Genomic DNA, 14430 nt, shown 5'->3' with positions numbered 1-14430 from the left:
AGGGACTAGTGGTTCTTCGCAGATTGAGGAAGACTCATAATGTTTAGGTAGCGAAGGAAGCCTGTAGGCATTGTATCTGAAACATAAATCACCAAATTACTGATTTGAGAATTATGTAAACGGAAAGGAAAAACAAACAAAGATATATTCGTAAACTAAAAGGTTAGATCTTTTCCTTAGATTTAATAAATTGGTGATTGTAGCAATATTGTTTAATTATCATTAATTTAAACTTGGGAAATTGGGTGAGATAATACAAAAAACTATAATTCATTATCTAACCAATATCAGTCTCTATCTCCGTTTTCTTCTTTCTATCTCTCTCTACTCTATCTCTATAAAACTAATTTCACTTTTTTTTTGTTATATCACAAATAAGCCCTTTAAACTTGGCTAATCAGAAAAAAATAAATGTTACATAGAATTAAATAAACATTAAATTATGTAAATGTATTTACTTGTGTGATGCAAACCCCATGGGTGATTTTGTTTATTTTTTATTACTTTTTATCGTGGTTTTGTTTAATTATCTGTAGATGGCTCTTTTGAGTGCAGGACCATCGTACAGCCACCGGTTCCGGTCAACAACTTCGAGAAACTGAAGATGTTTGTTGGCTTCAGCAATTAGGTCAATGCTTATCTCTATTTTCTAAGCTTCAAGCCACTCCAAATTTTGCACTATTTCTTTCTCCATTCCTGTCAATTGTGAAAACTTCATCTGTAAAGTATAAACAAGAAGAATTCAAACTACAACTTCTAAAACCATGAGCAAGAGATTGCCGATGGTTTAATGAGATTTTTCTACCCTAGAAACAGAAAACCCCCAAAAGTTTAAATCTTTAAATTCTTGAAGTATGAATAAGAAGAATTCAAACTATATTCCTCAAGGGGATTTTTCTCTGATGACGAAGTTGATTCGAGTTTGAGAGGAGTGTTTCAAATGTTTCTATATATAGCACGGTTTCTACTTAACTTCTGTACAAACTCAAAAGACGTTACTTTTTGTATTAAAACTCAAAGAGATGTTACTCTTTTCTTATTTGACCTTTGTCTTACCTTAACCAAGTATTTGTTTGGAAAAAGAAAAGTGTTTGTTTGAAAGAAAAAAAGAAGTGTTTGTTTAGTTATATTTGCATAACGCTTGTTGAGTTTTATTAGAACCTTTTAAAATAATAGAGTAGTAATTAATAGCAAATTGAAAGGTGCAAAAATTAAAAGAAATTGAAAATAGAAACTGAAAATAAAACGGCTTTTAACGTTATTTTTCCAAATTTGACATCACTTGAAAACAGACATCGAAAACAAAATACTAGTGACAAAATCAATAAAGTTTTTTTTTAAAAAAACTAACATTATATATTCAAAATGTCAGTTACAAAACTGAGTCATCATGGGTCAAAAATAATCATTTGGCTTTTAGTTAAAATTGAGGTTAACGCCTAAACGTCATATTCTAGTGGTTCTTGTTTTTCCCAGTGACGGTTAAAAAAAAATTTATAGCATGAAAAACAAAGTATCTGTTTCCAAAAGATTCATGTTTTAAAAAAAAGGTTCGTTTCAAAAATATATATTTTTTACAGTTTCAATGCATAAATTAATTGTAAATTGTAAATTTCAGAAAACATAATTGTGTTTATTAAAATTTTATTGCTAAAAATTATGAAAATAGTTAACTACGAAAAATAATGTATTGATAACTAAAATCAGATATTTTGTTTAATAAGTGTGAAAATCATAAAACATATTTTTTAAAAGCAGAAAGAGTAATACATTTTAGAATTGTACGACCCTTGAATTGTTCATCAAAGTTGACGAAATACAATAATAGATAGTTAGATTAGATACCATTAATGATAATGCATGTTTATGATTTGGATTGATCAATTAATGAAGTGGAAATATTTGGGATGATCGGAGTTGTAGCTTTATATTTTTGCTTTAGAAATAAAACTGTAGATTTTTTTGTTGTGGAGGCTGTAGATAATTTTGATGTAGAATATCAACTGTACATTTTAAAAGATTCAATAAAAATAAGTGTTTAGATTTATGGCTTTCCACAGGTAAAAAAAAAATAAAAAATTTGTTACTTTAAAAACTCTTTACAAAATATGATTAGTAAAAATTTGGGCTATAGAAATAATTTAGGCTATAGATAGATCTTACGGCACTTCTGAAGCACTCGTTAATTATGATGTGATTTTGTATTTAGTCCTACTATGATGGGAAGTGGCAACCTGTGATTTTGTATTTAGTCTTCAATGTATATACTTTGTCATCATAATTTTCGTGGCATCATAATTTAAATTTGAGGCAGTTACCAAGTTACATTATACCTGTCAAAAAAATCTTACATCATACTTTAGTTTTTAATTACTTCCTATTTAGCATAATTTAGATTTTTGCAAACTATTGTAGTAGTTGGTCATATAATTTCAACCGGAGATCCATGCGGGGCTCTCTAGTTAAAAAGTTCTTGTTGGCCCAGCAATTAAGTAATTTCCAGAAACAAAAGGACTATATATTTAGTTAACGGGCTCTTATTGGGCTTGCCTTCAGTATCCGGCGTATTTTAACAATAGTGAGATAACCTCAGCAAGCTAAAATACGCCGCGAAAAGCTGGTGGTGATGGTGGTGCCACCTCCCGATCTCAGTCGTCCCATAATCTTATCACCATTCTCTCTCCTTCGCTTCTGCGTTTAAGCTGATAAAAGCCGTTAGTCCTTAAACAGCCCCTCATCCTCAAAACGCCGTCGTTTCAGCTATGGCGTTGAGCTCAGCTACTCTTAAACTTGCCTCCTTATCATTCTCGGCGAAGAAGACCAATCGAAATCCGTCTCTCTCATTCACCATCACCTGCTCATCATCCTTCGACGAGCCACCTAAACCTTCGCTCACCTCTTCTTCTACTCCTAATCGCGTCTCCTCGAGCTCCGCCCCGAAAGCTCGATTCGTCGCTCGTCAGAAACAATCCGTCTCCGTTCGCCAGCTCCAACGACCTCTAAGTAAATACTAGCTTGATCTGAAACTCTGAATCTGGAACGGATTGTTTTGATTTCGGATTTGATTTCTTTTTGTTGCAGTTGAGTATATGAGCTTACCTGCGAGTCAGTACTCGGTGCTAGACGCGGAGAGGATTGTGAGAGTTGATGATAACACGTTCAGATGCTATGTTTACACCTTCAAGTTCTTCAACTTCGAAGTCTGCCCGGTGCTGCTCGTCAGGGTCGAAGAGCAGCCTAACGGCTGCTGCATCAAGCTCTTATCCTGCAAGGTTGTCTCCGTTTCTTGGAATGAATCAAATAGAAAAACTTGTGACAAGATTGTGATGTTTTTTTCTTGTGATATATAGCTTGAGGGATCTCCTGTTGTTGTTGCCCAAAATGATAAATTTGATGGTAAGCATATATCCATTATATGATTCGAAGGCTACTTTCTTATGGAAGTTGACTAATTCTATTTGTTTGTTGAATTGGTGATTGTTGTATGGGGCTTAACGTTTGTTATTTTCTAGTTATGCAGCTTCTATGGTGAACCGGGTATCATGTGATGGGACTCAGGAGGGGTCATCAGAGCAACAGATTACTTCAGACGCAGTCATTGAGGTAGCTAAGTGATTCAGCTTTTTTTTTTTTGCTTAGTTGATCACTGTTGTGTTGTTTCTGAGTTGTTTGGCAATGGTAGGTCAACATCGAGATTCCTTTTGCATTTAGAGTCTTCCCAGTGGGAGCAATAGAAGCGACGGGGACACAAGTTCTTGACCAGATTCTTAGACTCATGCTACCACGATTCTTGTCTCAGGTATATATATTATTACCCTTTAATCGATTATTCTGCATCAACGTTGGTCCCTTAAGCCATCCTTTGTTTCTCTATGACCACTATGTTTTAAAATTGCATGATCATCTAATACCTCTCACTGAAGAATGGCTTCTATTGCTCCCACTGGGATGATTCTTATAATTATGTGATCCTCTTTTCTGCAAATATGTACATATACACGTTCCATTTCCTGAAAATATCATCCCTGCTGTAATCTTGACAAGCTCTTTTACTCGTTTTCAGCTCTCGAAAGACTATCAAGCATGGGCTTCTGGAGACACTTCAAGGCAACCTCTTGGGACCGGCGAGATCTGATAGTAAAGCAAAAGATCGACCTTACCTGGTTCAGAGAAACTTATGCCTCCTGGAGACTGGAGTTTAGCAAATTCTCGATCATTTTAAAATGTTTTATTTGGTTAATACGACGACAAATGAATTTGTATTCTCTGGAATAACTCTTAAACCTTCTCTATAGAAATGCTTGTTTGTTTTGTTTGTTCCTCTGTGTGTGTCACCGTCAACTGTCAATGTTTCTTCTTAATCCAACCAGGAGTTTCTTAAATGTTGGTAAGGCCGGTTAAAATTGACCCGGTTATTGGAAATTTGGATGAGCCAGTACAGTTTCTGAACAGATTTTGTTTGATTGTTTTTTCAGAAAATTTTCCAGGACATGTCGTCTGTCCTATGTCATTTGTTAATGTGTAATTTCTACTTATGTTTATAGGTCCAGATAACGTCATTAACTTCAGATGAAGCTACTAATTTTTATTTTAATCAAAAGTTATATGCAACTTGTACACGTTACCACCCAAAAATATACACAGAAAACTTTACCTACTGACGAAATTCAGCAATGATTTATCAATTATTTTCACCAAAATAAATTATTCTAAAAGTAAAGCAAACATTGATTTAACATTAACGTGTATATATGACGTGCTTGGTAAAAAATACAATAACAAATAATAATTGTGATGAAATTTTACAAACATTAATTAGTTTAATTAGTATATGAATCTATTTCCAAAATAGAAAACAATTTTTTTTAAAGGAGAATAAATAGCAAGCAGATATAAAACGTTAAATCAAACACATTCCTCTCAGCAGAGAATTAGATGCAAAGTTGCACAATATCCAACTTATGCGACTCGGATCATATGAGATACTATTAAACTATATATTTAGTATGAGTGAAAAGCAAGCAAATGTTGTAAGCAATTGAGAGAGAAATCTTCTCTCATTTATCCTCCTACAACGACAGCCATATATCCTAGCTAGTGCCAAATCAAACGTCTCTTCTCTCTTTTCAAGACAAAATCAAGCAAATAATGTTAACCACATAGTTACAAGACAAAAGAATACATTCACATAACGGGGAAACAATAAAGATTGTGTTTGATATAATATATACTTCTAATTTTTTTGGAAATTTTCTCTTGTTTACTTTGCAAATTTTTGACGTTTCACTTCTATGTATCAAATTAAAACTCCAAATATTACATATGTTTTATAACATTGATTCAAATGTTCTTCTGTTGTATTTAGTTACCTCTTAATATTGGGTTTAGTTGATAAATCTTGCTAGCAAGGATATGTAAAAGGTTAAAAAGTTGTTTGTTTATGTAGTTAAAGCAAATGTATAGTCTAGACACACTGCATCAACTCTTTCAAACAAAAAGGTAAAATATCTATGCAAATGTCCACTAGATCTACAAATACCAATTTTAATGCGTCTACGTTAGGATACATGATAGATGTCGTAAAATGTTAAAAACCAAAGTTTGCGTTTGTTCCCTCTCAAATAGAAGGTTGTAGTTTCGATGAATAATATAACAATAGACAAATAGTGTAGTTAGATGAGCTGAATCATATAAAATAAGTTTTCTAATTTTTAGAGATTTTGCTAAAACCCTAAGCAATAATATATGGAGTATTTTATTTCAAGACTTTAGAGATTGTTCCAACCATAGACCCATAGCTCTCAATTCTCATCCTTGATATAATTGCATTGTTTAGTGTCAGGTTAGTTTAGAAATATACAAAAGTTATTGAACATTTGTCTTAAGTTGGTTCGATCAACAATATATGGTCACCCCATTTTGTCGACGATGCAAAACTGTCAAGACAGATCTCTAAAACATTAGCAATTACCTCTTCTAAACACAATAATAATGTAAACATCATCATGATAAACATAAGAAGAAAAAGATGAGTGGATGTTAGAAAAAGAAAACGCACGTTGTAGAACTTGAAGTGAGCGAAAGACGTATGTGATTGATGAGACCTAACATAGACCCAAAATCCATGCAACCTTGTGTTTCGTCCCAATGCATTTGTAAGCTTTATCATAGACATTTTCCTATTGTTTTATTTTATAATATTATGAAATATTATTTAACAAGATGGCCAAAATATCAAATAATTATCGAGAAGACTGAAAATAATCCCACCATGTGAGAATATATATATATATATATATTATTTTCTGGATTACTCCATGCATGTGAGAATATTGGTTGGTACAAAACCCTCGCAAAGATCGATCCATGTTATAGCAAAAAGAAATAAAACTTCATAGTATATACATGAAGCACCCAGGTTTATCTGCATAGTATGGTTAAAAATTTTGATGCTATGTTTGGTTTACTATTATTGATGTAACACTGTAATGAGATTCCGTTCATTAGGAAAATTACAAAAAGAAATTAAACAAAAGAAAACTGGCGTATATATAAGGCAATATTAGCAAGCAAATCAATCTAAAAAGGAAAATTGTTTTTATTATGCAAATATTACTTTACTAAAAAAAACCCATTATCCTATCTATAGTATTACATTTATATTTTATCATGTATAAACGTGTTTAAGATTCTACAATGATGTATTTCCTAAAACATCAAGTTTTGCTTAACATTTCAACACATGTACCTCTATACGTACGTAAGAAAGATTTTATATAATTCATATGATAAACAAATGCTAAAAGAATTCCATCACAAATATGGACTGGATATGGTCTTAATTGCATCTTTCATATTATTTAGAGACTTTTCATAATTCTAAACAGTAGAGTAATACATGACGTGGGATGACAGACGCGTACCACGTGTAACAATCGTAGACGGTCCTCGCTTCCTTGAGACTCGCCTGCCCTTGCCTTTTTTTAATTAAAACCAAAGCGAAAAAGTAGACAAAGAAAATTAAAAATAGATAATTCATTTTTTTTAAAAAAAAATTTAAAATAACTACGAGAAAAAGACAATTAAGGAGTGATTTATATTAAGCTTAATCGCCAGCTTCGCTCTTAAAAAGTTAAAACATTCGTTTCTCCTCTCTCTCTCTCTCTCTTCCAAATCTCTCTCTCCTCCCTTTGTCTTCTTATTTATTATGTTTCGCCATTGACGAAGAACCACCCAAGAAGAGAGGTACGTCTCTCTAAATCTCAATTCCGTAATTGATTTCAATTTTCTTCCTAATTAGAAGTGTAATTCGCGTTTCAATTGTTCAATTTGGTAATGACATTTGGGGATTTTAGGGTTTCCATCGAAGCGCGACGATGACAAGCATCCAACCTCTGCAGCAAAAATCAGATTCCAGAGACGATGCTCGCGCCGAGTTCGAGCGAGGCTTCGAGGAGTTCATGCGCGGTCACCTAGACGATTGCATCTCATTTCACAACCAAGAAGACGAAGACGACGACGACGTCAACGATCAGCTCGTGAGGAGGAGACGACTCGAAGGTGAATCATCCAGAAGGCGCCAGTCTCAGATTCTCAGCCGCTGGGCCGCGAGGCAGGCCCAGGAGATGATCACCACCATCGAGAGGAGGAACCGCGAGTCCGAGCTGATCGCGCTCGCCGGTTTGCAGACCGTCTCCATGCTCGATTCGTCTTTCCTCAGAGAGTCTCAGTCCACTACTACGAGGCGTCAGGAGAGGCCGAGGCCGAGGCCGAGGCCGAGGCCTAGGACTCAAACGGCGTCGTCTGGGATCTTGCAGATGTGGAGGGAGCTGGAGGACGAGCACGTGAGGGCACGTGAGAGGCTGAGGCATCAAAGGAGCGTTGAGTCGAATAATACTAACCTGTCTAGCTCTGTTGCTTCGGAGAATAATGAGAGTGAGAATGAGTATGGGTCTTGGTCACGTGATAGGAATGAGCACGTGGATAATAATAATAATAATGCTTCTAGTAGAGAACAGTCTCCTGATCTTGGAGACGGTGAGAGGGAGAGGGAGAGGGTGCGGCATATTGTTCGTGGATGGATGGACAGTGGGATTAATGATCATTCATCTAGTGTAACGCAGAGAGACAATAACAACCGTAGAGGGGAGTGGCTAGGTGATACTGAGCGGGAGAGAGTCAGGGTTATAAGGGAGTGGATGCAAGTGACGAGTCAGCAGAGAGGAGGAGGGGGGCGTACAAGTACAACGCCGAGAGAAGATCAGGGGTCTCTTCTTGTCCCTGAAGCTGACAGGGTGCGTGTAGGGTTAGGTGCTAATAATGAGGAAGGGCAACAACCTCAGCAAGTTCGTAGAGACTTGCGGAGACTAAGAGGAAGGCAGGCGTTGCTTGATTTGCTCACGAGAGCTGAGAGAGAGAGGCAGCGGGAACTTCAGGGCTTGTTGGAGCATCGTGCAGTGTCTGATTTTGCTCACCGTAACCGGATTCAGGTTGGGTTTTTGTTTTTCTGATAGATCTTAAGTATCGTATATTGATGTATAAAACTGCGTAACAATACTCAACACGTATCTCTCCGTGACTGAGCCCAAATCCACTAAAGAATCTCTTTAGGGTCCAAGTACTTACAACATAAAAGTCCCAAGCTTATCCTCCTAATGAGTCTCGTATTTATACTCCTATACTCTGACTCGTGTAGACTCTTTGACTGTAACCAACTTAACCGTCATTCGTAACAGCCAAGTCCACGTCATCTCCCGCTTCAATCTCGTTCTCTAAGACTTCTACCTCTTCACGTTTATTCCTTAACCTCCTTCTCACATAGCGCCTCCAAGGCTTATCATTTTCAAATTATTAGATTCGTATTTGTATCAGTATCTTAGCACCGCAGCTGATCGTTGATTGATTTCTAATGCTTTAAAGCTTTTCTGCAGTCGCTTCTCAGAGGAAGATTCTTAAGGAACGAGAGGCCTGCAGATCAAGAGAGAACTCCATCAACGGCTTCTAGGGAACTTCTTCAGCTAAGAGAAAGACAGACCGTCTCTGGTTTGAGGTAAACATTCCTTTTAATTCATATACAATGGTTAAAACAATTTTCTCTTGCAGCTTCATCCACTTTCCTTCCAGCGGTAAGACTTCAACTCATTTAACACAAAAACATAATTGTACTAGAAACTCGTAAAGGACTATACAAATGTTAGTTTTGATATTTCTGCATATTATTGAAGATAAGGCATAAATAATTTAGTCATCTTTTTCTTTCTGATCTTTTGTTGTCTTCTTGTTTGTTCTTTCATCTTATATTACTACACAAGTACTTTTGGCATTTTGTTTGCTTTTCAAACCTCGCTTTGATTATGTCACAGGGAAGGGTTCCATAGTGGGAGGGAAAGTATTGTCCATGAAAATAGTAGCGACACTGATAACAATAGCACAACTGCTGTAACAATTGCTGTCACCGCTCGGCATATAACCGATGATAGTTCAAGAACTTCTTCTAGACAAGGGAATAACAGTCCCCTCTTGCATGATGACTCGGTTAGGTCGGAAAGCAACCTAGCAAATGAAGATAGAGATTGGGAAGAGGATACCAATCAAAGAAGGGTTTGGCAGGAAGATGTCACAGCAGACGAGAGGCTAAATCTGCAGCAAACAACGTTGACCCAATCTAGTGATTGGGGAAATGGTAACGCAGATATAAACCATGATGAGACTTCCGTCAGTGACCTACACCGAGAAGCCTCTGGAATTACAGATGATGAAGGTCACACACAAGAAGGTCATGGTGTTTGGCATGAGGATGTCCCTAGACAATCGAATGGGAACTGGACTGAGACACGGTCAGAAGCCCCAAGGACTCGCCGTGTAGTACCATTGAGAAGATTAAGTAGGTTTCATCCACCTGAGGATGACAATGTTTACAGCATGGAACTCAGGGAGCTCCTAGGCAGGTACTTAAAAAATGGATTTGTTTTATTTCTTTTATACTTTCTTTGTTTTCTGTCAGTGTAATATGATTTCTACTGTCATTCCTGTTTGTAGGAGAAGTGTTTCTAATCTACTACATAGTGGGTTCCGTGAAAGTCTGGATCAACTGATACAATCATATGCTGAAAGGAGAGTTCACACTCATGATGACTGGGATCTGCACGATAACCTGCAAACAGCAATCCCAGATTCTCCAGAGCGTGATAGAGACCACCAAGTATTTGTACAGAACGATAATCAGCTTAATGACATCAATGGTCCACAAATGCTTCCCACCCCACCCGTGCCACCACCCCAGCCAATATGGCACCACTCTAGCTGGTCTCGCCACTCTATGCATCGGTCTGAAATGGTGGGTTTTAGCCTTGAGCCTGTAACTGATTAATGAATGGTCTTGATTGAGTACCATAAGTTTGGTAAAAGGTGTAACATAGATATACTGATCTTCTTTGCTTGCATTAGGAATGGGAGGTAATGAACGACCTAAGAGGAGACGTAGCAAGACTGCAGCAAGGAATGAGCCAGATGCAGAGGATGCTCGAAGCCTGCATGGATATGCAATTAGAGCTGCAGCGTTCGGTTAGACAAGAAGTCTCTGCAGCCTTAAACCGATCTGCAGGTGACCAAGGTCAGTGGCTAGTTTATCCAACGAACTTTAATTTGTTTCTACATGTACTGATCTTTTATACATAGTATTTAAGGAAATGAATGATGCAGCAGGTATGAGCGCGGAAACATCAGAAGATGGATCAAGATGGATCCATGCAAGGAAAGGGACTTGTTGCGTCTGCTGTGACAACCACATTGATGCTCTCTTGTATAGGTAACTAACTATTTGCTCCAAATTTTTTTTGCTCGTTCTCTCGCTGGCCAAAGCTCAGAACTGATAAATGCTCTGAATGTTGCAGATGTGGGCACATGTGTACTTGCTCACAATGTGCGAACGAGCTTGTAAGAAACGGAGGGAAATGTCCGCTTTGTAGAGCACCAATCATGGAGGTAATCAGAGCCTACTCCATTTTATAATTGGAAGGGGAGAAGAAGGTACATAGAAGGCATGAAGCAGCATAAAGGAAAGTCTGAGTGAGAAACATGTTCGATTTTGAGGTTTAAGATTTATATGTATGTAGTTGTAGTTCCTTTCTCAAATCCAAATTTGATGTGTACAGTTCATAATTAAACAAAATTAAATTACCCAAAAGAGTAAAGAAATGAAACAACTGATTTTACTTGACTGGGCCGCAATTTGAATTGGCCTCATGTAACTTAGCCCAAAGTATACGAGTCTGTCTTGCGCTGATTAAGGAAAAAAATAAGCTAAACCACCTGGTTCTTCGACTTGACCGGTTTGCCGTGGACCGCAGTTAATATTTTTTTTAATGGTAAAGACAAGTGGTGAAATTGTGATTGCCCAATTTAAACGTGTAGACATGGATCCTCTTTGGCGATAGTGCCATTCAGTACTTTCTATTTCAATGCCATTTATATGTTGGTGAGCTGTATCCTTCATATATAATATGATGGAAACTTTGCAGTATACTGTACCAGTCAAACCCCGCTAATTATTGTATCCCACTAGCAATTTAATTTAAACTAGACCCTTATAGATATGAATTTTCAGTTTTTAATTATTTATTTTATTGAATGAAGTATTTGTAATATTCGTTCATATTATATTCATTAAGTAAATATTTTTTTTTCATCTTAAACTATTTATTTTTTTACGAATGTATGATATCATATAAAAATATTAAAAAAACTGAGTATAGAGTTAATTAGATAATTTTAAAAACAGAAATTTTTCTTTCGTGTACGATATCATATAAATAATGATCCACCCACTTAACAAAAATCATGATTATTTTATGTGTAATTTTTTTTATTTTGACAATTTCCTTAAAACTATATTAAATTTTACATATTTTAATTAGAATATTTTTAATATCTTTACCTTTTTATTTGAAATGCAACTCAATAGGGGTAACAGGGGGAGCAGGTCGGCAGTCAAGATTCGATACAGACCATTAATGGGGCAAAATTCAGCAACGAATTTAAGGGAATTCATCGTTGATTGCCAATCACGCTGAATTAAAGGCAGCTACAAAAGTAAACTAGAGTGGATTAAAGGAAACTGGAATAATGGAGAAAAGGAAAGTCTGTAAGAAGAAGAAGAAAATAAGATCAATGATAATAAGAAATAATAAAGTCCCTCGGTCACGATCAAGTAGACGGTACAAAATCAATTTAACGAAACCCAAATAAACCCAAAGAAACCAAATAAGGCAATAAACCTAGAGAGAAAAAATCGCCTTGACACGAAATTAGTTCCAACTATGGATATTATTTGTCTGAATAACTCTTTCTATAAGGTGATTTTCACAATTCGAGAGACGGTATTGCGATATCGTTGTGCTTTCTTAAGCGCTTTTTTTTTTCCCAATGTTAATAGGTATGTTATTCATTTATTATTTCCTGCAATTAAAAAAGAGTTTGATTATGTATTAGATATTAATTGTACTTTTTCATCATTTATATATTAACTTTTCTAAACTTGAGCTTATGACTATAAAGGAAGAAAATATATGTGAGACTTCCTCCTTTTATATTTTGTAGTCTGGATATAAGAACATAAAAGAATAATATCATAATGGATTTTTCTCCTTTATAATTTTATGATTTTATCTTTATTCTTGATATCTACATAGTGTTATCAGATTATGTATTTTTACTAAATTATTATTTACTGACTAAAATTTTCACCAAGTCAACTTATAGTAAATTGTAAGTTTTGTATTTGTTGTGTCTTGATATTTTAAATTTCTAACTGATTTTGTAAAATCTTTTTTATTAATTATGTATTAATAATTATTTGTGTTTTATCATTTACTTAATTTTTTTTAGTTTGAACTTGTTGACAAAAAAAAGAAAACAAATTTCATTAGATTCACTCTTTTCGTTGTCTTAGGTTTAATGAAACATGAAAAAAAAATTTAAACTTATTTTTCTCTTTTTTGGTCTAATGATTTTTTTCAAATGATTCTTCAATTTTGTTTTTTCTTTTGCATTATATCATGTAATTTTCACCAAATTATTATGTATTTTCAATCAATTTTATTGTTTTATTATATTTTGTTAGTTTTTCCTAATAATTCTTTCTAAATCTATGCTGATTATATTGATTAATTTTTGGTTGTGCTTTTCCATCCTTACTTTTTCTGTTATAAACTTAACCTTGGTGGTAAAAAAAATTGAAATTAATTTTCTTTTATTTTCGTTGGCGTGAGTTTGATGAAACGTAAAAAAGACCTAGTGTATATGGATTTTTTTAATGAATTTTCTCTACTTAGTTTTTGTAATTTATGTGTTCAGAATATATTATGTATTTATTAAATTATTATAGATTAATATAAAATTGACAAAAATTTTGATGAGGTTGAAAGTAAAATATTTATTAAAATGGATTTTTGGATTGTTATATGTTTTGTTATTTGGTTTTAATCTTAAGAAAATGAAAATTTTAGGATAATTAATTTTAAGAAATTGTGCTTATGTTCAAACTTTAGATAATATTTTGATGAGGTAGCTTATAGAGAAGAGACTTCACTTTCTTATATATATATATATAAATTTAATATGCCTAATTGTGTAAAAAAATTATATAGTAATATAAGAAATTATAAAAAAAATTATCACAATTTGTTTTACATATTGCATTGCGAACAAAATAAGGAAACAAATAACCTGAAAATCAAAAAAGTCAATCATTAATAAAAAGAATCTTGGGATTTGATTAGTAGAGCTTTTACAAAGGCATAACGCTCTTTGTCATCGAATCAATTTTTTTACAAAAACATTTAGAGAATCATTAAGAAGATGAAAATGTTCTTCAAATACTATTTTCTATGCATTTAAAATATAAAAAATTAAAAACATTACATTATTAATTATTTTAAATAATATGAAATATTGTTTTTATATAAGAAAATAATTTTAACATTAACGTTTAAAATTAGTATATTTATCATTAAAAAGGTAATATTTCAAATTAAAAATATAATTTACCATATATATATATATTAAAGTTATTATTATTTAAAAAAATATAAAAATCTAATATGTATATTATATATATACATTTCGCTTCACTAAATAAACAAATTATATATCTTATTGATATACCAGTTACTTATAAATATTTTATTATAATTTTAAATATATGATAATTTTATTATAATCTTAAATATGAATCATTTACTGATATAACAATCACTTATAAAAAATTTATTAACGAAATAATCAAACTTTTACAACATAATTTTACTGCTTTGTCATCACCTCTACCAATCAAGACCTTATGTCTTTTAAAAATATGTTAAAAGTCATGACTAAACACAAAAGACCAAAATAACTAGGAAAATAAAATTGGGCAATTCTCTCAAATAGCCA

The 14430-nt window shown here is 33.9% G+C and overlaps 2 protein-coding genes across 3 annotated transcripts; both read left to right on the top strand.

Moving 5' to 3' along the window:
* Positions 1-2620: 2620 nt before the first annotated feature.
* Positions 2621-4320, top strand: LOC106296895 (uncharacterized protein SYNPCC7002_A1590-like). Its single transcript, XM_013733138.1, has 6 exons — positions 2621-3003; positions 3082-3272; positions 3351-3396; positions 3521-3603; positions 3683-3799; positions 4064-4320. The coding sequence occupies exons 1-6, from the start codon at positions 2763-2765 to the stop codon at positions 4133-4135; spliced, it is 750 nt and encodes a 249-aa protein (XP_013588592.1). The 5' UTR covers positions 2621-2762; the 3' UTR covers positions 4136-4320.
* A 2826-nt stretch (positions 4321-7146) lies between these two features.
* Positions 7147-11178, top strand: LOC106300799 (histone-lysine N-methyltransferase, H3 lysine-79 specific-like). 2 transcript variants are annotated; one of them, XM_013737028.1, is made up of 8 exons: positions 7147-7245; positions 7356-8489; positions 8931-9049; positions 9363-9947; positions 10039-10336; positions 10447-10612; positions 10705-10807; positions 10893-11178. In XM_013737028.1, the coding sequence occupies exons 2-8, from the start codon at positions 7377-7379 to the stop codon at positions 11008-11010; spliced, it is 2502 nt and encodes an 833-aa protein (XP_013592482.1). In that variant the 5' UTR covers positions 7147-7245; positions 7356-7376; the 3' UTR covers positions 11011-11178. The 2 variants fall into 2 exon arrangements, with proteins under 2 accessions (XP_013592482.1, XP_013592481.1); XM_013737027.1 differs by having other exon boundaries at positions 10702-10807.
* Positions 11179-14430: the final 3252 nt, after the last annotated feature.

The sequence above is a fragment of the Brassica oleracea genome, chromosome C6, assembly GCF_000695525.1.
Source record: "Brassica oleracea var. oleracea cultivar TO1000 chromosome C6, BOL, whole genome shotgun sequence".
NCBI classification, from domain to species: Eukaryota; Viridiplantae; Streptophyta; class Magnoliopsida; order Brassicales; family Brassicaceae; genus Brassica; species Brassica oleracea.
The sequence above is the reverse complement of the archived record's forward strand: the minus strand, read 5'-3'. Positions and strand labels throughout refer to the sequence as shown.

Excerpts from the sequence above, each read along its gene's own strand:
- LOC106296895 (XM_013733138.1), top strand. The coding sequence starts at position 2,763 with ATGGCGTTGAGCTCAGCTACTCTTAAACTTGCCTCCTTATCATTCTCG. Across the intron at positions 3,604-3,682 it reads CTTCAGACGCAGTCATTGAG|GTCAACATCGAGATTCCTTT; the intron begins GTAGCTAAGTGA and ends TGGCAATGGTAG. Across the intron at positions 3,800-4,063 it reads TACCACGATTCTTGTCTCAG|CTCTCGAAAGACTATCAAGC; the intron begins GTATATATATTA and ends ACTCGTTTTCAG.
- LOC106300799 (XM_013737027.1), top strand. The coding sequence starts at position 7,377 with ATGACAAGCATCCAACCTCTGCAGCAAAAATCAGATTCCAGAGACGAT. Across the intron at positions 8,490-8,930 it reads CTCACCGTAACCGGATTCAG|TCGCTTCTCAGAGGAAGATT; the intron begins GTTGGGTTTTTG and ends GCTTTTCTGCAG. Across the intron at positions 9,948-10,038 it reads CTCAGGGAGCTCCTAGGCAG|GAGAAGTGTTTCTAATCTAC; the intron begins GTACTTAAAAAA and ends TCCTGTTTGTAG.